We start from the raw sequence: 21,412 nt of genomic DNA, 5'->3' as shown, positions 1-21,412 counted from the left end.
GGGGGAGGTTCCAGTGGGATCTGTTTTATTGTGTAGCTCCGCCCTCACAGTATGTGCATACTGTATACAGTATATACCAGGGTTTTCAAACCATGGGTAGCGTAACTCTGGTGGTACTTGGCAATCGGATTCTGATTCTGATTCTGATTATTAATTGTCATATATATTTCTAATATAGTCCTGCCTGTTGTATATGTCTCTGTGTGTGTATATATATATTTGTAATATAAAATAGTATTATACACACACACTACTACATACACATATGAAATCACACACATATATGTGTATATATTTATATATATTTTATATATGTGTCTATATATATTTATTTATATATGTTATATATATGTGTATATGTGTGTGTGTATATATATATTATATACATCTTTTTTTAGTACTGGAGAGACAGATATTCTCAGAGGTTGTACAAGGTGAACCCCTGGTATATACAGTACATGTCCTCTGTAGTATAGGTACATGTAGTATGTGTACTACGCGAGTACTGTCCACCACTCAGTTCGACTGTTGTTCGTCAGAGTTTGCCTCCTTTTGCTTTCCAAGCCATTTGTTAGTCAGTGTGAGTGGAGTCGTTGTTGTGCTCAGAGCGACTGACACTGAACCACGTCCGGCGTCAGCGTCTGTTTTTTCTTTTTTTAATGCTGATCTGTTCAATCTGCTGCCTTTAGCTACGTGCTAACGTCAGTACCAGGCTAGGAGCTCTTTCCCGTCGCTCCATTTCCCAAATGTTTTCCTCCCATTTCCTCCCACCTTTTCATCGTTACCATCATCATTATTTTAATTTTTAACTTCCCCTTTTTTCCTCCACCCCTCCTCCCCTCACTCCCTCCCCCTTTTCTGTTCTGTTTGTGTTGTCTGTGTGTAGCAAAAGAAAAAGAATGAGAAAACAGCAGCCAGCAGATTGAGCAGCTCTTCTAATGTCAGGGCTCTGGAGGCAGCGGGCGTGGGTGTGGCCATGGGTGTGGGCGTGGTCATGACTGGTTCAGGGAGTGGGCTCCCCCCACAGCCCCCCCAACCCCCCCCCCCCCCCCCCCCCGCCTCTGGCCCAGCCCAGCCGCCTAGAGCCCCTCCCCAACTCCCCCCTCCATCACCACGAGTTCAGCTCCAACAAACCTCTTCCCCCGCAGACCCCTCCCACCGAACCCAAGAAATTCATGAGGTGAGAGACCTTCTGGGCGCCCAGTGGGCTGCTAGCCCGTCAATCCATGCATCCGTCATCCAATCACCGGCCTGCATTTGACAACAACAAAAAAAAATCACTCGAACGTCGAAAGAAACGAAATGTTCGGCTAACAAGTAGCTGCTACACCCGCATATCAGATTATGTTTCCGTATTATATAGTATTTAAAAGCAGCAGGAACGACAACGTTAGCTTGATGTGTAAAAAGATAAATAAAACTTGGAAAAAAAACAACAACAATGTCACATTAATATCTATTTTGGTGAAGATTTTCGAACACTTAGCCAGAGTTAGCTTTGTAGTAGCCAAACCTATTCATATTGGCTAAAAAGGGCCTCAAATGTAGCTGGAACAGTCAGTCACAGTAGTCAGTAAACGTTCACTGTATATTTTCCAAAGTGCTATTGAAACATTTATGATATAAAAATATAGAAATCTCAAAGTTCAAGTAGCTAGCTTTGCTTGGCTGTAGCTTCACTCAGCTGGTTTGAATGGCTAGCTGGAAAGCTAAGCTAAAAGATCCCTCCACTGTGTTAGTCATTAAATAACTGCATCGTTTAAATGAAGTGACATAAACACAAAGGTTTGACTGTGACTGAAGAATGGCTTTGGAATGCAGACAGAGGCATGTCTGTCACGTTTCTCCTCTGATCGTACGTCTCTCCCCCCGTGTCGTCTGTGTCGCTCTGAGCCTGTCACACTGTGCATGTCGTCTCCCCCGCTGTCTGAGTCCTGGGGAGTTTAATCAGAATATTTTTTTTATCTATTTTGTATGTGATGTTTGGTTTTTTCCCCCCCCCTGTTTTTTGTTTTTTGTTTGCATTGTGTCACTTTATTCACTCTTCATCTTCATCTGAACTCCAGCATGTTGCATAGGCCGTGCTCCTCCTCCTCCTCCTCCCCCCTCACCCCTTTAACTCCCCCAGAGGTTATTTTTGCACCAATTATGAAATGAAGTCGATATTATCTTTTCTATCACAGACGTGTCTGTGGCTGTGTGGTGGCTTCCAATTCAAATCAACACTTTATTTGTAGTTTTTTTTCTCCGATTCTTCCAGTGAACTGAGCTGATGACATGATGAATCAGTAAAAACATGCAGTGTGTGTGTGTGAGTGTGTGTGTTTGCACGCATGCTGACCAGTGTGTTTTTAAAGCACGACTGTGCAGATTTAGAGCATGTGTGTGTGTGAGTGTGTCCTGGACAGTTTAATCCATCTTGCTGCATGTGTGTGTGGGAATGAACTGCAGCAGCTGAAACACAGGAGCTAAAGTTAAAGCTGTTTAACACACACACACACACACACTGTCTAACGACATTCGGCTCACATCAGACTTTTTTTTCCATATAAACATGAAACCCAACCTGAAGTAGTACAGTGGTCATGTCATCCTCCAGTCCACTAGTGGTCGCTGTTCTGTGAAGCTGAGGCTCGTTTTAGGTTTCATTAATGAACTATAAAGTCTTCACACCAGCCTGCGGTTTGTTTATAATGAGAATAGTAATAACGAAAATTCTAGAACGGGTTTTAAGATCGACATTCTGATACTTTACTGCCACGGAAGTACGTAAAACAGGTCGCAGTTTAGTCTCGTTTCTATTTCAATCTGTATGTATTTTTATTAATCGTATTAAATAGTTTTAAACAAACAGGAAATTAGGTTAAAAAAAAATCTGCCGTGAATGGGACTTTGCTGCCCTCGTGTGGCCAAATGCTGGTGTAACGCATTTCAATACCTCTATAGTGTGGATCCAAGCTAAAGTGTTATTATCTGGAGATGGATAACGAGTAAAGTGTGTGGTCGTTTAAATGTGTGATTGATCGGGGTGATTTCCTTTCTCTCAATACATGTTTTCCTCCCTTTTCTGTGACTTTCCCTGTGCTCTCCCTGAAGCCCTCCTGAAACCAAGGACGCCTCCATCGACCCGGCGGACGCCCAGCGTCAGGAGTGGTTCGCTCAGTATTTTTCCTTTTGATTCACCATCAAACCTGCAAACACTGGGATTCAGCATGTCGACCAAACTCTGAGGAAAAAAGAAAAAAAAAGATAACACAGACAAACTTTAAAAAGATTTTAAATAATAATGAAGACAATAATAATACTACAGGAAAATGAAACTGTTAAAACTCTTTGTTCTTTATCGTCTTTGGTAGGTTTTTCTGGGGGGAATTCATCCACTTTAGATTCAGTCAGCAGAAAGTCCCGGTCCTGATCTGAGGACGTGGACGTGCAGAATTTGATGTCATTAGTTTTTTGTTTCTGAAAATGTAATGATTCACTTTGTGTCGTCGTTGGCCGAGAAGAAAACTGAACTGAACCCAGATGCTGACTCTCATCGAGCCCCCATCCATCGTGTCTGAGCTCGATTATTTCAGACTCTCACTCAGAACAGTGACCGCCACCGTCCGTATGTTTGATGTTCATTTCCTTCCTTTACTTCCTTACTTATTTTACTGGAACTAGGGATAAAAACCAGTGGTGTAATCTCACGCTGCTAACGCCATCATTGGACCACAGTCAGACATATACAGTATAACGGTGAATATATATAAAGAAATAAACTATATGGTAGGTTATTGTGCTCTCTCTATCTCTCTCTCTCTGTACGTGGGCCCACTGCATACAGCCTTTAGAGACCAGGACGGCAGATCTGAGACCAGTTCTTCGTCCTGACCCTGGATCTGAACCGACACGCTCCATGACCTAGTACGGCTCCATCCCGGCCGGTTTGTTACGGCTGCGTAGACGTGACCGCAGATTTTGGTAGAAAACGCCAATGGTCGTCTGTCTCTACACAGATATAATGATGTCTCACCGATTTTAAAAACAAGAATAGCATATTTTATATTTATATTATAATGTGTATGCTTAATAAATAATTATTGTGACATTTACGGTCGTTTATTTGTCTTTTTCTTTTTAATAATTAGACATGGAGCATTTTTTTGTGTTTTTGACGTCACATCTTAACCAGTGCAGGGATAGTGAGTTCGATTTCCAGGTCTGGCAGGAATGTGACAATTTTCACAGTCAGTTAAATTATTATTATTATAAATATCCCCTTGATAAGAAAGAGTGATTTTTTCTAGAAAGTGTTTTTTCTATTTCCTTAAACGTTCGTTAATCCTCCTTTTCTCTTCTTTTTCGTTTATTAACGTTCATCAGTTCTCAACTTTATCCGTGGTCATTGAAATATACACTATTTTCTTCGACTGCTGGCGTCTTTTGAAAGAAACCACTAGAGGGCAGTAATGTATTCTCTTCATCGTCGCAGCTGTGAACCGGAAGAGAAATAAGAAACTTCCTGTCCGGGAGAAAAATGGCGGCTTCAGGAGCTGCAACTCCAAGCCGGCTGGTCCAGTACGTGGTTGTTCGCGCGGATCTGGTCCATAAGCTCTCGTGGCCCCCGGGGGGCGGGGTAAATCAGGCCCGGCCCGCCGCCCCCGCACAAAGTGGTGCTGGGGGTAAGTCACTGCCACTCATATTGAAATAGCTGTGTGTTTTCTTCTGTGCATTTCCCTTAAACGATTAACATTAAATGACACGACTTTATATCGATGAGCTTCGGTACATACTTGTATTTCGGCTTTTGTGCCCTGTTTCTAACCACGAGACGTGAGTTAAACTAAGGCCGAAATAACAAACTAAACACTTATATTTACATTTAGCGGTAAAATGTTTTTAACACGACCAGACTTCTATTGACAGGCAGTTAAAGTCTAAAGTGTTAAATTTATAAAGAGGTTTTGTATTGACAGTCGTGGCTTCCTACGTTATTTTTCTCAATTGCGACTAACAAGGTACAGTATTTAAATATAACACAGTATTACATAATAACTAAAGCTTTAGCATGTAGCATTATAACTTTGTTAGCATTTAACTAGAAACAGCCCCTTGTGTCAATGTGTTTCAGTCCAGGCGTCTACAGTGTGTGTGTGTCTTTTGTTGTGTTCAGGCTCCAGATGAGGAGGCCTTGTCGTCCCTTTCAGAGAATCTGACTCAGGCTGGAGTTTCTCACAAGCTTTGGATAGAGCAGCCTGAGAACATCCCCACGTGTCTGGCTCTGAAACCCTATCCTAAAGAGACTGTTCAGCCGCTGCTGCGCAAGTTCAAACTCTTCAAATGACCAGGAGGAAAACGGTGACTGATGTGGACTGCTCAGGTTCACAAAAAAAACAGGAACAATGCATGAGATAACGATACCCCAAACACCCATGTGCTTAAAGTGAAAAAAACAGGAACAATGCATGAGATGACGATACCCCAAACACCCATGTGCTTAAATAGAATCAATAACAGAAACAATGTATCATAGAATAAATAATTTAACCCTGTAAACGACCACTTTCTCTCTTTAAAGTGGCCTTGGGTTCTGACCAGGAGCACTCTCAAGGATCCAAACAAAGCACTTTAGGCTTTTAATTGTATTCACACCTGTCTGGAACAGGTCCAGGTCCAGTCTTGTGGTGGTGAAGAACTTCCTTCAGATCATACTGAAGCCTGCTGAGTACAACCTGGAGGAAGATGTTTGAAAAGGAACAACAGAGTAGCAAAACAAAAAAGACCAAACAAAAGACCAAAAATAGTTACATCGAGGGAATCTGGACAGAGTAGAAACCGTTTCTCATCAGGTTCCGATCAGTTTCACAGGAATCCCCGTCTCTTCTTTGTTGGTGACAAACAGAGGTTTTTTTTCGATTCTGAAGAAGTCACTTGGATGAGAGGTGAAATGTCTTCAAGAAACCTACTCCGTCCAGTTGCCCTCGATGTAACTGTTTTTGGATAAGATGACCTGGGTGACTGAGAACCTGCACAGAATCAAAAAAGACATATATCCAGTGGAGCTTCAGTTTGTCACCAACAAAGAAGAGACAGAGATTCCTGTGAAACTGATCAGAACCTGATGAGATACGGCTTCTGTCAGTTGTAGTCGGTTGAAACGCGTGAAATCTTGCCTAAAACCTTCTGTAGAGAATCCTACCACTAGCCCCTAAAATGATATTGTGTTAATACTAATAATTCTAATTATAAAATATTTTAACTGCTTATTGGAATTATAAGGATATCAATTAACCCTTGACAACACAAGAGCTTTATTTTCTTTATTTACAACAAATATGTTGACCATTTTAAGGATGGCTGTAGTGCGTCATATAAAGTTGTAAGTTCTGATATATTCTGCTGTATCAAAGTAATATAATATCACACATAAATCTGACCTAAGAAGTGACATTGAGTTGATTTTCACACCTACATGACCTAAGAAGTGACATTGAGTTGATTTGCTGTTAGCAAGCAAGCTAAAACAACAGTTCACATGTAAAGTTGGTGTAGTAGTAATTTTGTTAATATTTGATGAATTAATCAACAGTCCTGTCCTATCTGTCACTGTGCGTCGTAAACAAAGTGTTTTAAAGTGATAAGGATCAGGGTGTCTTCTGGAGAAAAGGAGGAGCCTCTTTTCAGGTATGTCATATTGATGAGTTTACCAACAGTAACTCAGTCATTCCTCAGGGTTGGAGTCAGTTTGTGGAAAACCGTCATCACTGTTTTCTTTTATGGGTTGTTTCCTGACGGCAGCCTGTGATGGCAGATCAGTAACATCTGAGGTTCCAAGATCCTAAGAAAAAAATAAAACAACCCACGGCACAGCTGCTCAACAGTGATGGCTGTGGTCTGATCCAGGAGGCCAACAGACACAAGGTGAGGTCCACTTCACAGACCGGAATCTTACAGCGGACAAGACGCAGCTGCTGTTTTCATCAAACTGTTCCAGGACCAGCAGTAAATCTACATTAAAGGTAGGGCATGAAAGAGAGGCTTCCTTGTAGCATGTATTACTAGTCCAGCTCAGTTTTTATGGGCATACACTAGTTGGTGCTGTTTCTTCAGTTATCTTACATATCTGTAAATGGACGGTATCCATTTTTTTTCAACTTCGGTTGTTTTGAACTTTAGTCACCTGTTAAGCTAAAATATTGTTGTGTGAATTATACATATATTTTCTCATTTTTGTTTAAAAAACACTTTGTCTCACGATGTATTTTATTATAACATATGTAATTGTGTGACATTGTTTTTACAGCAGTGCGGCATTTTGTAACATTTCTGACCAGTGAATCCTCTTTGTAAACCTTTTACGACGTGATTGTGAATTATTTATGTCTGAATAGTATGAAAAAGTATGTTTTCCCAATATTTTTGCAACTATTGGCTAAAATCTAATGTAAAGATTATTGGTCAGGCCAGTCATGGCCCTAATAACTGCCCAGGCTCATTCTTTTGTGTCTGGTTTGTGTTCCTTCTCTAAGTCCTCTCTAGTAGATACTCCATTTGTACTTATCTCTAATTTATTTTTCATTTGATTTTCTTCTCTTTCTTTCCCTCCCTCCTTCCCCTTGTGCGCGCATCTGACGCTGGGTCTCGTGGACGCGCGCAGCCCCTGTTTGTTTGTGTTGAGAGATTGGAAATGGCGGAGCAGAGCAGAGACCACAGCGACAACTTGGCTTTGCAAACGCGAGTGCGGCCGTCATTGAAACGTTAAAAAAACATAACAGAGCCGCGGTTACATCTCGAAGTCACCGACGCTATTTTGCCTCTACCGACGGGACACGAGAGGGACACGGCGGATAAAAGAAGGATATTTGTCAGTGTAGTTGTGGAGAAGGAGGAAAGGCAGGCTTGGATTGAGAGCTTAAGGTGGTTAGCACGGGGCTAAGCTAACAGTGCTAGTTAGCCTGTTAGCTTCTGTGGAAGTCGTGGTGGTGTTTTTTTTCTCCAAAAACCACGCAGGGTTTGTGTTTGTCAACACAAGCTGACGTTGAGAATTTCGCTAACGGAGGCCGAGCTCGCGCACAACTTTTTGCGTACACGCAGATCCGAGTTGAGCTGCGTGAAGTTGTAGTGCGGCGGAACCGTAAATGTTATCGACGTAGAGAGTGAAGAGTGTGGATAAAAACGGAGAAGTCAAACGTTTGACTTCGTGTCTCGGCAGCAGTGAAGTTAGGCTGCTTAGCTCCTGCAGCCACTCCAGCTAACTGGCTAGTTTCTGACGCAAGGAACGAGGTTGGAATTACGGGGCAAAGCGTCAAAGCTTCGGATCGTTTTCTGCAACTCTGACGGACAAATAAACACAGGTAAGTGAACCGTGCAAATCACTGTTTACGTAAATGCTTGACAGCATGTCATCCACTGCTGGCTGACCATCGCTGCAGCCGAGGGAGGATGTGCAGGACTGAGCAGAGGGCCTTCACCAAAACACACGCACACACACACACACGCCTGACTCATTGTTGATTTTTCCACACAGCCTACAACTACAAGACAGCAGCGTCTTCATGCAAACGCGCAGTAACACGGCTTAGCGTTTTTTGTTTTTTGTTTTTTGCTCCCTCTCCACCTGCATAAGAGACAGTCGATTTTACACAAAAACAATCCCAGCGGCCTGAAGGTGTCGCTGCCATTTGTTTGGCTCGCCCTCAACGTGAAAACTCGAAGGACATGTTGTCCTCATGGAAAATGCATGTCTTTATTTACCAGCAGCTCGTCTATGGAGTTAAACAGAAAGACGGTGTCACTGATGTCACTGTTCGTTTTTGCATCGTGAATGGAATTCACCTCAAGTGACCCGAGTGCCACTTACTGTAGTTTCATAAGCAGTAAGCTGAGAACTCTCCAACAATCGACTTAAAGTAGAGTCTGTCTTAAATGACCAGGGTTCGATTGCTCTGGTACCTAACACTGTGTGCAGGTTTTTTCTTTGTTTGTACAGTTTAGATGCAGCATCCCAAGTCCCTGGAGGATTCAGGGCAAAGTTTTATCAGTGTAAAAAGATGAAGTTGTGCAGGATGTTTGCTGGTAAAAAAAAGAATAATTTATTCCTACTGCTGCAAATGCAACATCATATCATGTTGAATAACAGTCAGATGGAGCCCAGGATGTCACTGCTGTTGGCTTTACTCTGCACTCATGTAAGAACTGTGAGGGCATGACCTCATGGAAAAAACACACACTTTATTGATGTGAACTTTTATGTGCAGTCTCAAACGTAAACATGACGTCAGCAGCATTTGGATGTTGACCACGTTTAAATAACTCCTGAATGAAGTCTCTAAAGAATGTGTTGACTACAAACAGCTTTTGCTATGACAAAGCAGAGAATAGTTTCAACTTTGCTCATTGACGTTGCATTATCTTTGTAGTTATTTTTTCAGGGCGTGATGTCGAGCCCAATAATGAATATACAGTAATTGTTATTTGATAGGCACCGGTTCCAAAGTTGTATGTATTTAAAGTTACTGGTTAGAATTCTACAGTTGACAATGACAGAGTTTGTGTTTTGCACACGTGCAGTGCTTGGACGACAAATTTACTCCTTGTCCACCAGCATGAAAAACAACGGTAAAAGAAAAAATGGCGACTCGACCTCGGTGCTAAAACTAAAACCACATGTTGTCCTCTTGAAATATACCCAGGATATTTTGATCCAGCAGTTGTTTGAAGTAAAGTTAGCATGCAAATAAGATGATGGGCATAGAGTAATTCGCCTCAGTTGAGCATTTGACACAGTTTCATGTTGTCCTCAGTTGATGCTCTGGACGCCTGGTTCAAACTGAAACTTGCATTAATTTTATAACAATGCTTGAACTAGTACTTGAGCGAAACATTGGCTTCGCAAGTGGTTTCACTTTTGTATCTGAATAAATGAAATCTGTGTGAGAGTCATAGGGTATATGCAGTGAGTTGTTTGTTTTCTTCCAAATGCATGAACCTGAAGGGCACATCGTCCTTATGTTGTTTTGTTTTTTAAATCACAAATAATGTACTAATTTGTGTGCAGTTTGACGGCAGGATGTGGGAGTTCTTTCTGCACTGTGCTAGGTTCTGATCAACCCCTTTGATTCCGTTTGTAGCTCTTTGCCTTGAGGTGGTTTTTTGTTAAACTTTGAATCCGAGAGAGATTTAATTAATTATCACAAAAACCTGAGCCAAACCTTCAGCTTAGCTCCTTGGATCAAAACTTTTTAGGTCCTGAGGTACGAGAAATTAAATTTGAAACAGGGCACACATCAGTGGTATTCGTTTCTTCATCTCTCTCTCTTTCGATGTAAAATAACAAAACATTATAGTTCTATATAGTGGTGGGACAGCTCTAATACATATTTGATATGATCTCACACGGCGGGCCAAATTTGGCCCACGGCCCTGAGTTTGAAACCTTTAGATAATGGACGTGTAACTGCGTGGAAACCTTCTTACGTCAACTGACAGACAGTCAGTCATTTACAGTCGCTCTGCATCAATGTCACAAGTCACACCATTGGACAATACATTTTTTTATATTATTGATAGTTACATTTTAATGTTCGATGTTCTGTTGTTAAGGCTCCCTGTTTGACTTTAGGCCAAACCTCACATTTCATGGCTTCAGCTTTTGGCCTCGAGGAACTGAAGTGCAGATACTTCACACGTTGACAGTACTTTCATTTTCTGAATGAATCATTTAGTTGGCATATATTTTGTAGTTCTCGGTACATACATTGATGTATGTGTGCGCAGTACTCTGTGGACATTTTGTTCCTGTGCTGCATCACGTGAAAAAAAAAAAAGAAAACCAAGAAAGCAGCCCTGGTGGCATCAAGATGTCACTGCAATTTGCTCCATTAACCCACAGTCTGGATAGACACCTTGACTTCAAAGCATATCAGTAAATTCCTCTGATTCTCCAAAAGGGCATGTACAGTAAATAACATGCTCATATAAACCTAATGTGACAGTTCGAGGTCTCAGTTCACCCTGACTCACCTTTTTAGATGTGGATAATTATAGGTTTTCAGTTCAGGAAATCATTGGTTTTTCTTTCAGTAAATCAATTACTTGTTTTTTGACATTACATATGTATATAAATATATATACTGTATGTGTGTATATATGTTTATCTATATATATATAACCCAAAAAATTGTTGAACCCTTGATTCTCAGTTAAAAAAACATTATATACCACATTTATTTTCCTTCACGTTTATATATTTTACACAAGAGACATTTTTTCTGCAAACCAAAAGTTGAATTTTGTGCAAATTAAATTAATCAACATGACATTGAATTTTCCCAGGTTTAGCCAAAACTGAAATGTTTCTCATTAGACCTAAACCATGACATCTTTGGAGATTTACTGTAGTGGTATGTGTTCATTACTGTGACCCTTTTGTGCAGTACGACATACAGGATTATTATTAACTTTTTATTTCACATAGTCCTTGCTGCGCTGCAGGTGAAATATGTCCCAATTGTGGTACGTTCCTAATATCAAACATCTTTTACCGATCATTAAGAGCACGTTAACAGAACCACTTCACCAAACATAAGGTGTTTAAGCTGTTGGGTGCTCACTAACTAACCTTCACATGTCAACATAAATATGATATTATGACTGAAGTGGTTTGGATGTGTTCTCATCGTAAGTCATTTTAATGTAGGATACATGGGGAGTACACATCCGTGGGTTCTACTTAAATACGCTAAAGGTTACTGTAAATTTTACCAGTGGTCTAAATCCCATGACAGATGAAAGTAAGTGTTTGAGCTGTGACAGGGAAGCCTTACTCACTGATGACCAGAGCTGAGTCAACACAGTCTCGAAGTTGGTGCAACGGTGCGTCGTTGCCTCAGAGGCCCAACAGTCATCACTGCAAATTAGCCTTAAGTTGTCAAAGAAAAAGTCAGTAGAAACTCCTTTGTGTCACAATCAGAGCCTATTAATTCCCCAGTGCATTATCTGGAGGCATGTAGTCTTCTTGACTCCTCGGTTTGGCTTCTGCAGTTGTTCAGTGAAAGCGTTGTAGCTGGGCCTCTCGGGGGGCTCAGATGCAGCCCAGATAAGGGCCAGGATATACGAGGGGCGACTGATAAGTGCAATGCCCGAAGCAAGAGAAGTTAAGTTTAGGAATAAAAACCCACGGAATTCATTTTCAGCATAATCCTCTAAGATGTTCGTTCACTTAAGTCCAGGAGCAGACGGATGATGCTGTCTGTGGGAGATGGAGTCTCCAACCTTTTTGAGGTCAGAGGTCACCTTCCAGACTCCCACTGATAACTTTGAATTCAGCAACTTTGCTGTTTAGCAATTGTGAAAACTAGGGGCTATGCACTATGTCCATGTGCATTGTTTGAAGAGAGAAATACACCACAGAAACAATCATTTTGTTGATTTAACAACTGCAGTTCAGGTTGGTCTTCAGTTACTTATGTTTAATCACGACAACAGTGTCTGGACAAAAATATTAGTCCTGCATCTCAAACTCATGATGATGTTATTGACTTTTACTTTATTAATCCTGGATGTTTGGCAGAATCCTGTATCTCAACCTCATGATGATGTTATTGACTTTTACTTGTTAATGGATCAATAAGCACAGTCACTAAAAACTCAATATAAGAATGAAGAGCCTTTGATTTTGACAATTTCTTTCTTATCAGTAACGCTAAAAAAAAAAAAAACCTTTGCGACCACAAGCAGTAAGTGATGCAGAACTGTGTCTTTAAAAGATGAAGTCAATGTTTTATTGTGCCAATCTAAAACATACAGATGCTGTGTCTTTAAAAGTAAAAGCAAATGTTTTATTGTGCCAATCTAAAACATGTGGCATATTAAAACTTAAGCTGTTGACAAGCAGTTTAAAATTTAAACAGTGAGCGAAACCATTTCCGATCTTTATTGTGATAAATTATGATATTTTTAAACCAGTAAAAACCCACTTGCCAGTTTCTCTCGTGCCGATGGTTATAAAACATTGAAGTGCTCGCAAAATGCCAGCAAACGGTAGCAATCTGGAGCGGTGGAATGAGGATATAAAAGTATACGAGATATACTTAAAATTATAGCGGTATTTACATTGACTACAATATATGCCTTTCATTTGGGTTAAGTGCCTAAAAAGTGCTTTGGTACAGGGATATTGCACATAAACACAGGTCCTCCTTGGGCCATGAATCCTTGAGATCCAGAGAGTGTGTGGGCTGATGTTTCCCACACAGCACCACTCGTCTGCGGTACTCCAGTGGAAGTAGCACAAATATTATTCACTTTTAAAAAACTTTCTGCATAATAAGTCCTAACAACATTCCAAGTATGTAATGATCTCTGAGACCACAGAGTTGTCAGTATCGACCCGTGTTGGGTTTAAATGAAGGCCTCAGGGTTGTTTTTTTTTTTTTAGTCACCCTAATTTTCCTGTTAAATTTAGAATATTTAGCCTAGACTGCAAATCCGTCACGTAGCTGTGGATAAATCACAATGACGTTGTTGTTTTCAACAATATCAATTAGTCTACAGTCCTGAACAATGCGTGTGATTGTTGTGTCTACTGCTGATCTGAACCAGGCTGCTCTGACACGGGTCGGGCCGCTGACCTGAGGTTGAAGCCTCCTCCGACGTCCTGGGTGTTTAGAAAGTGTTTCAGGCCTGAGATGTTTCATTAAAACTAGTGCGTTGACATGTGTTTTAGAGCAGCTGTAAGTGAATGGATGGTGGAATTATGGGATGTACAGTGTGTGTCATTCAATGAAACCAAGTTGCAGAGTTAATGGCTGTTAATGTGAAATATGTTTTCATTTCTCTTTTGTAAAGTTGCTGTTACTTTTCTTAATTGTGCTTTAACATAAGGGGTGTATGAAAATATTTATAAACTGAAATATCACGTTATTTAATTTTACAATATTGTATTGATATTCTACATCACTGTATCATTTTTTTATTAATGATTACCAGTCAAATATTCACGTTGTTGGTTCATTTTACTTTTGTTTTACTTCTTATCTAGTGATTCCAAATGTAGAGCCCTCTGTTCCAATGTTAGTCACCTGAGGTTAAGATGGAACAGTGTTGTGTGTTTACTGTGATGACAGTTTTACTGCAATTAAATATTTTTAAAAAAACTCAGTATATCATCATTCCTATAGTATCGCAATATTTTGCAATATATTGTATCGCTGTCCCTGTATGTATCGCAATATATTGTATCGCTGTCCCTGTATTGTGATACGTATTGTATTGCCAGATTCTCGGAAAGTCATACAGAGAGATGTAGAGGGTGGACTAAAATCCTGTCAGGTCTGCAGCACTGTCATTTCCAGAAAATATAAACAGTTTTAACTGGTTGTTCTTCCGTCTTCATGTCCAAGGATGCTCCTATCAGATTGTCAGAGAACATTGTCAGTCAAAGGGAAGTTGCTTTAGTTTATGACTCACGTAAGAGGCAGCAGCTGGAGCGGTACTTCTTTTATCTGATCCATAAACACACACACACACACACACAAGCTACTGATCATACCGAAGGACAAGCCACGTTTCAGTTTAATTGTCAGCAAAGGGACTCCTTCTCCTCCTACCTCCTACTGGTTTCCAGGGTAGCTGTGTGGCTGTATGAAGAGTGAGCAGCCATTTTAGCAGCAGTGCAGCCACTGTCACTGTCACAACATTCTTCCGATGGAGCTTCACTAGGTGTTGGAGCTGTCTTTGTCTTTGACCCCGCCTCTACAGGAGACCCACTGCTGAACTGTCGAATGACCCTGTGGTGCATTCACAGACCCTGTGGTCAGTCAGGAGCTAAACTAAAGAGTTGAAAGAGATACTGATGAGTGGGATACAGTCGGTGAATGAGAACCAAATTATAAAGAACTGCTTCAAACTGATATAATTTGATGTCATTTTTGAGTTTGTTTTAACCTGCAGAGTTAGTGATTGATCAGCTATAAAAGTGATTGTCCATTAGCACATAATCTGGTGATACAATACAGGGGCAGCTTTACGATATATTGCGATATACTGTGATACTATAGACACAATTTTATATATATATATATTTTTAAACAATGTAATTATAGTAAAAATGTCATCATAGTAAAAAGAAATGCTGTTCCATCTTAACATCAGGTTAGTATTGGAGCAGAGGGATCTACGTTTGGAATCACTACAGAAGAAGTAAAATAAAAATGATATGAACACCAGGAATATTTGACTGATAATTGGTAACTGAAAAAATCCATACAGTGCTATAGAATATTGATATAATACTGATACAACATATTGCAATATATCAGTGTATAGATATTTTCTTACCTCTCTATTTATCACACAAAGAGCCAGTGAAAACATGTTATAATTTGGCGTTGCTTTGCAAAATGTTTTGGAAAATATTGAACCTTTACCTATGTAGCTTTTTTCTAGTGTTCAAAACCACTCAGTTTTTGCAAAATATTGAACCTTTACCTACGTAGGTTTTTTCTAGTGTTCAAAACCACTCAGTTGTCTTGCAGTGTAGGACTTGACGGTTGGCACGACGTTCAGAGCCTCAACTTGGAGCAGGTAAAAAAAAAAAAACCCAGATTCTGGATTTGCACCATCGTCTTGTTTTGATAACATTTGTCCTTGAACTCCCCTGTGGACACTGTCAACTTTTCTTGACAGACGTTTCATTTGGACGCTCGTCACACTCTTTGATGCCCTCACCTTGTCATCGCTTCCCTTTTTATTAGCCATTTGTTGAGCGTGAAGCCAAACTGCGGCTGCTGACACCTTCGTTTTTTATGTCCCATTGAAAGGTCATTGTCCACATTCAGATGCAGCCCGTGTGGTCATCAACCGGCATGAATTTTAAAGAGCGACCGCTTATTAAATTTTCATGTTTTTTGTACAACTGTATGAATGTTTGACCGTTAACAGGCTGGTCCGACGTGAACGCTCCTGGTTTCCTGGTTCTGGAAAAAATGATTTCAACACTGGCTCTGTGTTTTCTGTATGTTTTCAGAAATGTAACACTTCTCTGCTTGAAAGCATTTACTGGAGAATTACATTGTTGGCAGCTGATGCAAAACGATTCTGAAATTTGATACGTCCACTTGTTGGCGCTTTGCAGATTGTTTACTTTGGGGATCAGAGGGAAAACGATCCTTTTGTTGATGCCATTTCTGTTGTAATCCAGGTGTGGGGCGTTTGGAGGGGTGTGGGCTGGTTGAAACATACTCCAGGCGGACCAGATCCGTCATAAATCATAGCGGGAGCTGTACAGTGTTTCAGCGTGACACTTGCAGATCATATCAGATCGTATGGAGCGAGACGTGCAGGAGAGCTTGTTTCTACAAAGTCAAAACAGATTGGCTCTCCAAGTAGCGTGCGTTGCTGGGGCTGCTGTAAGTTGAGGTTCCCTCCCCCCCCCCTTCCTCAGTCCTGGTGCTTATGACTCAGCCTGAGACAACTACACACATACACACAAAATATACAAAACACACATACATACAGTATGTGTGCAGTGATTGGCTGTACAGGGGGAAGAAATTGCAGTGCTGCTTCCACTCCTTGCTGCCTTCCTCCTGTCAGAGCGGTGGCCTACATTCTCGCCTTAGGGGAAAAAAAGCGTGCTCATGCTGCGGACTGTGTGAATTTGTGAGAGTTGGAAGGAAATGGAGGGAAGGAGGAAGGCAAAGAATGAGAGAACCAGAAAGGCTGTTTGTACAGGAAGGAACTGAAGGGGGAAGAGAGAAAACAGAGCAGGCAGAGCCGTTGTTGTGGACCTGTCTACGAGTACATGGTCCGGTCCCAGTGGCCCATTTTGTTTTTACATCCAGGTCAGACAACAAACCATAAAAACTCACTCACTCACATAGTTTTAAGTATGACAGAAACTGAAGAGTTGTTCACGAGTACAAAATCTCTGCTCTGGCCTCAGGACTGTGTCATGAAGCCCAGAGAAAGTTGGGTGCAGGCGGGTGTTTCACCTCAGATGTGAAGTGAACAGCGCGTCTTGAACATATGCTGCTGTTGCCTTATTGTGAGTCAGAGCATAAGGCAGGACGTGCCTGGGTTTTTAAATGTGCGGGCGGCTGGAGACCTATCTTTCAAAGTGTCACCGCTTTCTTGTTAAATAAGTCGCTGTCATCAGCACCTGAGGTTCTTTTACTGTGAATTTCTTGAGACTCTTCGAGGTTAGGATGCTGACACCTTCTTTTTGAAATCTCTCCCAGGGTCACTGTCAGAGGGATTTTTTTTTTCTGGACTGATAATTGGGGACTTTTGTTAGTGTTTGGTGGCTGGCTACGTTGTGTACCAATTATTACCAGACCCTGTGGAACAGATTAATGACAGGGCTGCATCTTTTGTTACCAGTTGGGATGCGTTCAAAAATAATGATGGAAGACATTCTGAATGGAGGGAAGAAATTCTGTTCTTTTCTGAAGAGTCTTGAATATTCTTTTGCTGCCGTTTTCCTCAACCTGACAGCCACGAGTCCAACTTGGGTCTGACTCTTGTCAACTGGGTCAAGATAAGCAACTTGGGGTTCAATGCCCATTGGTACTCAGTACTCATTTTGCATAAATCTGTTGATACGATACGTATCACAATACAGGGCTGATGATACAATATATTGCAATATACTGTGATATTTATGCATGACGATATATTGAGTTTCTTTTTTAAAACAATTTATTTGTAGGAAAACTGTCAGTGTATCAAACACACTATGCTGTGGTTAAGCTAATTTTTATTTTTCCTACTTCTAATACGTTTTGCTTTTTTTTTTTATCCACTGTTCATTGCTGTTTCTATGTCAGATTGTACTGTGAGCCAAACCCCTCGTCCTTCAGATGCACCTGTCATTAAGAAAGCCCTTGTTGTTGTTTTTTTATTATTTTGTTGTTGTTGTGTAGTTGGGCTGTGTTTCTTCCTATTTAGGATCTCACTTCCTGCTTCGTCGAACATTAAAAACAGGTTTTCTGTTTCCAATACAGATAGACACTTTCACCAGAACAAATGCTTTGATGGGATGTGGGATGCGTCCCACAGTACAATAAGAACTGTCAAAGCAGAGAGAGAGAGAGAGAGAGAGAGAGCACCATACAATGGATAATAAGCCAACAACACAACAGGCAGTAACTGTCGAAGCTGCTGCACACAGGAAAACAGTCCTGCAGTCTGAAGACAAGGACTGAGATAAGGAGATGATAATAATAATAATAATAATTATTATTATTATTGTTATTATTATCATCAGTGTCCTCATAGTATAATATCCTCAGAGTTGAGATGGTATTTTAAGCTTAAGGTGCTTTATGAAAACAAAAACATTTTCCAGCAGTAATATATAATAATATATTGTTGTGCCTATGATATTGCAGTACATTGCAAAATATATCGTATCGTAGCACCTGAACCGCAGTACGTGTTGTACCGCCACATTCTTGCCACAGACGTACTAAACGGTGGATTCATACCTGTGTATGACCCAGTCTGTTCTCACTGTGGGCTCCATGATGTTACACATTTATAGCTGCTGTAACTGTTGCCTACATGTGTCTCTTCAGACCTTCACGATGAAGAGAAACGTTGAGGTACGTAGGCAGGGCTTAAAGTCGCCGGCCTCCTGCTTCCACAGCTTCTTTTGGCTGCACAAGACAAATGTATGCAAGAGTAGAACAGGTTGGGTGACAATGTTGGCAATGGCTTAACTGACACAAGCATATCACTTCTCTGGATACACACAGGTGAGCACACTCAGTATTTGAAAACGGGTTAAGGAAACGTGCTGTTTACATTTCTGGCAATTGTACCGTTCAAAAAACAGTGCTTTAATATTGACAAATGGTGAGTAAATTTCTGTCTTTAGCTTGCTTTGACGTGTTGCACGTGGCATGTGGTATTAAAAGTTAAAAAAATTCAGATAACTTCAAAAGCCGTACGTTTAGATAGTTTGTTTGCGCGCAGGCTTTCGTACAATGGTTTGTTTAGATGAATGTTCTGTCTCACAGTTCCATTACCTGTTTGACTTCAAACAAGATCTAGGACATGAGGTTTTTTTCCATATGACGTGTTGCAAAGGTAAGCCTTTCGTCACCTCAGAGTTTGGGGTCTGTTCTGCGTTCTTTGCGGTACCGCTGTACCTGTTGTGGTATAAAAGTGTACGCTCTGACACAGTTCTTAAAACCACGTTACAGAATCCTGTTTTCAACCTGCTTGAGGCTCTTCGTTTTTCTTCTTTGTTGGACGGATTCCTCTGCCTCTTGACAATCCCCCTGGTCTGTGTCATGTTCACCCTTCTCTCTTTGTTTGTGTCTATGCAAACCTTAACACCTGTGCCGAAAAACAGTGTGTGCTCTAGATACTTGAATAGTAGGACAAGTAAAGGAACTAGAAATATTTTGTTTTATATCTCAGTTCTAATTCAGGGCTTATTCTGCAGTACTTTGTATAAAGAATATTCTCCCAGGACACTTCACGTGCCTATCATGTAAGAACAACACAAAGATCTCACATTCTTACTTTCCAGTAAAACTTGATCCCTGATCGTGTCACACATTTACCTGTGAAAACCCACAAACGGCTGTTTTTTATTTTGTCTCAATAATTCACGGACTTATTATTTTTGATGGTTACTCATTATAACATAGCCTTGTTGTTGAGTGTGTATGGTTTAAAAAAAAACAGTGTTAAGGAGTTTACAGAAACAAAAAAGACAAGGAAGTATTGCACTGTAAAATCCTTCTATAAAGGCAGCGGCACAAGCTGTAATTACTGACGTGTTCATCTGTGATTAGATTGGCACCATCTACTGTCATCTCAACGTTGGAGTCACTTTCAAAGAATCCGTGCAGAAAATATGCACAGTGTTTAAATTGACAAAATGGAAATATGTTGTAAAACTGCAGGGGAGTGAAATGGTGTAGTGAGTACACCTTCAACTTGACCTTCTGTTTATTAAACATAAATTTGAAAATTGACTGCAACATACTGCAACAATTGACTGCAACATACGGCAACAATTGACTGCAACATAGGCTGTAACCGGTTGGATAATTCACTGCAGTTTGTGACTGTATTTGAGGAGTATATCAGGGTGGTTAAACCGTCAGTGGTGTTTCAGGGAATTGGTATCTATAAAGTCACAAACTTCCTGCTTCTTTATTGTTCTTAGTGTTACGTAAGAAGCTGTGAGGTGTTTCCCCACTCGTGTTAATTGTACTCGTGTTCCCTCCATACATGACCCTGATCGAGGTAAATATTCCTGATGACATTTTGTCAGCTGTCACGTCAACCTTGTCCTTGTACTCGCATTGATAGACAAGGTATTTAGATAGTCTACGCGTTCCAAAACAAGTCAGTTGTGGCTCCAGTGCCCCCCCCCAACCCCCCACCCCCCTCCCCACACACACACACACACACACACACACACACACACACACTGTAAAGGCTGCCCTAATGTGATGTAAAAGCTAACTTTTATTTAAGAAACCGAGAGCAGATCCAGGTCAAACTTCATTCAAAGATTTTGTCCAGCAGCAGTGTTTAATTTTATGATGTAATAGGGGGCAGGAACAACGGCACTGAGGGGTCTGCAGCATTGTTGCTGAAAACAATGGGTTAGGGGGGACATTCTCTGCTCTGGTGTACCAGTCAGACTCTATTAAAAAAAAAAAAAACACATCATGTGATGAGACGCTTCCCACACATCGGGGAGACTGTGGTCTTTGGCTGCTGGTTGTACACAGTCTGCTGCTGCTGCTGCTGCTGCTGCTGCTGCTGCTGCTGCTGCTGCCCCACCACAAACCCAGGAACCAGGGAGATGACGGTGGAGCAGCAGCTCGTGTCGTTTTATACTTTCTCCAGACTGAGTGATTGATGTTCATGCTGCTCGGGGTCAACCGTGTGTCAGCCCAACAGATGGAAACAGTAACAGTGGAGGAGCAGCCAGAAACGTGACTCAGACATTTACAAGCTGCTAATAATGACGAGAACTACGAGTCTCAGGAAATAAAAAAAAAAAAAAAAAAAAACCCAAGCTTGATGACGACAGCTAAGATTTACAGATAGACAGTGAAACGATGTGTTACAGTGTTTGAATTTTCAATTTCAGGCTTTAGTCCTATAAATACAGTAGTTCAACTGGAGGAGGTTTGAAAATAAAAAAAATCTACTAGCATCCTTCTTAAGGGCCCGTTATTTTGGTTATAAGGTCAAGAAAACCTAATTTTTAATCTATGGAACTATTGATTCCATAGATTAAATTAGTCAGAAAAACAATGATTATTTGGTGTGAGATAATTTCTCATGTACTGCTCCACCTACAGGTACCCAAAGCTTATAAATTCATGTTTTGCTGATGGGGTGTGTATTGGCCTGAATCTGGCGACATTGAAAAATACTGCGATACTATAGA

General features: G+C 40.8%; 3 protein-coding genes across 3 annotated transcripts in view; all 3 read left to right on the top strand.

The window, feature by feature from the left end:
* The window catches only part of fam184ab (family with sequence similarity 184 member Ab), a 65,469-nt gene extending 61,375 nt beyond the window's left edge, over positions 1–4,094 (top strand). Inside the window, 3 exon segments of the mRNA XM_025056960.1 lie at positions 887–1,066; positions 1,068–1,180; positions 3,097–4,094. Coding sequence (XP_024912728.1) covers positions 887–1,066; positions 1,068–1,180; positions 3,097–3,178 — 375 coding nt within the window. The 3' untranslated portion in view covers positions 3,179–4,094.
* Positions 4,095–4,501: 407 nt separating this feature from the next.
* On the top strand, positions 4,502–5,537 carry LOC103381158 (putative peptidyl-tRNA hydrolase PTRHD1). The gene is given in 4 exon segments (XM_025056965.1): positions 4,502–4,647; positions 4,649–4,667; positions 5,159–5,342; positions 5,428–5,537. Coding segments are annotated over 3 exon segments (315 nt in total). The 5' UTR covers positions 4,502–4,522; the 3' UTR covers positions 5,330–5,342; positions 5,428–5,537.
* A 2,084-nt stretch (positions 5,538–7,621) lies between these two features.
* LOC103381159 (nuclear receptor coactivator 1) overlaps positions 7,622–21,412 on the top strand; it is a 38,349-nt gene continuing 24,558 nt past the window's right edge. The window contains exon 1 of the mRNA XM_017033440.2: positions 7,622–8,339. The gene's annotated coding sequence lies outside the window, so the exon portion shown is untranslated. The remainder of the gene's footprint in view (positions 8,340–21,412) is intronic.

Source organism: Cynoglossus semilaevis, chromosome 7 (assembly GCF_000523025.1).
Source record: "Cynoglossus semilaevis isolate Cse_v1.0 chromosome 7, Cse_v1.0, whole genome shotgun sequence".
In the NCBI taxonomy this organism is placed as follows: Eukaryota; Metazoa; Chordata; class Actinopteri; order Pleuronectiformes; family Cynoglossidae; genus Cynoglossus; species Cynoglossus semilaevis.
This window is presented reverse-complemented; position numbering and strand designations above follow the sequence as displayed.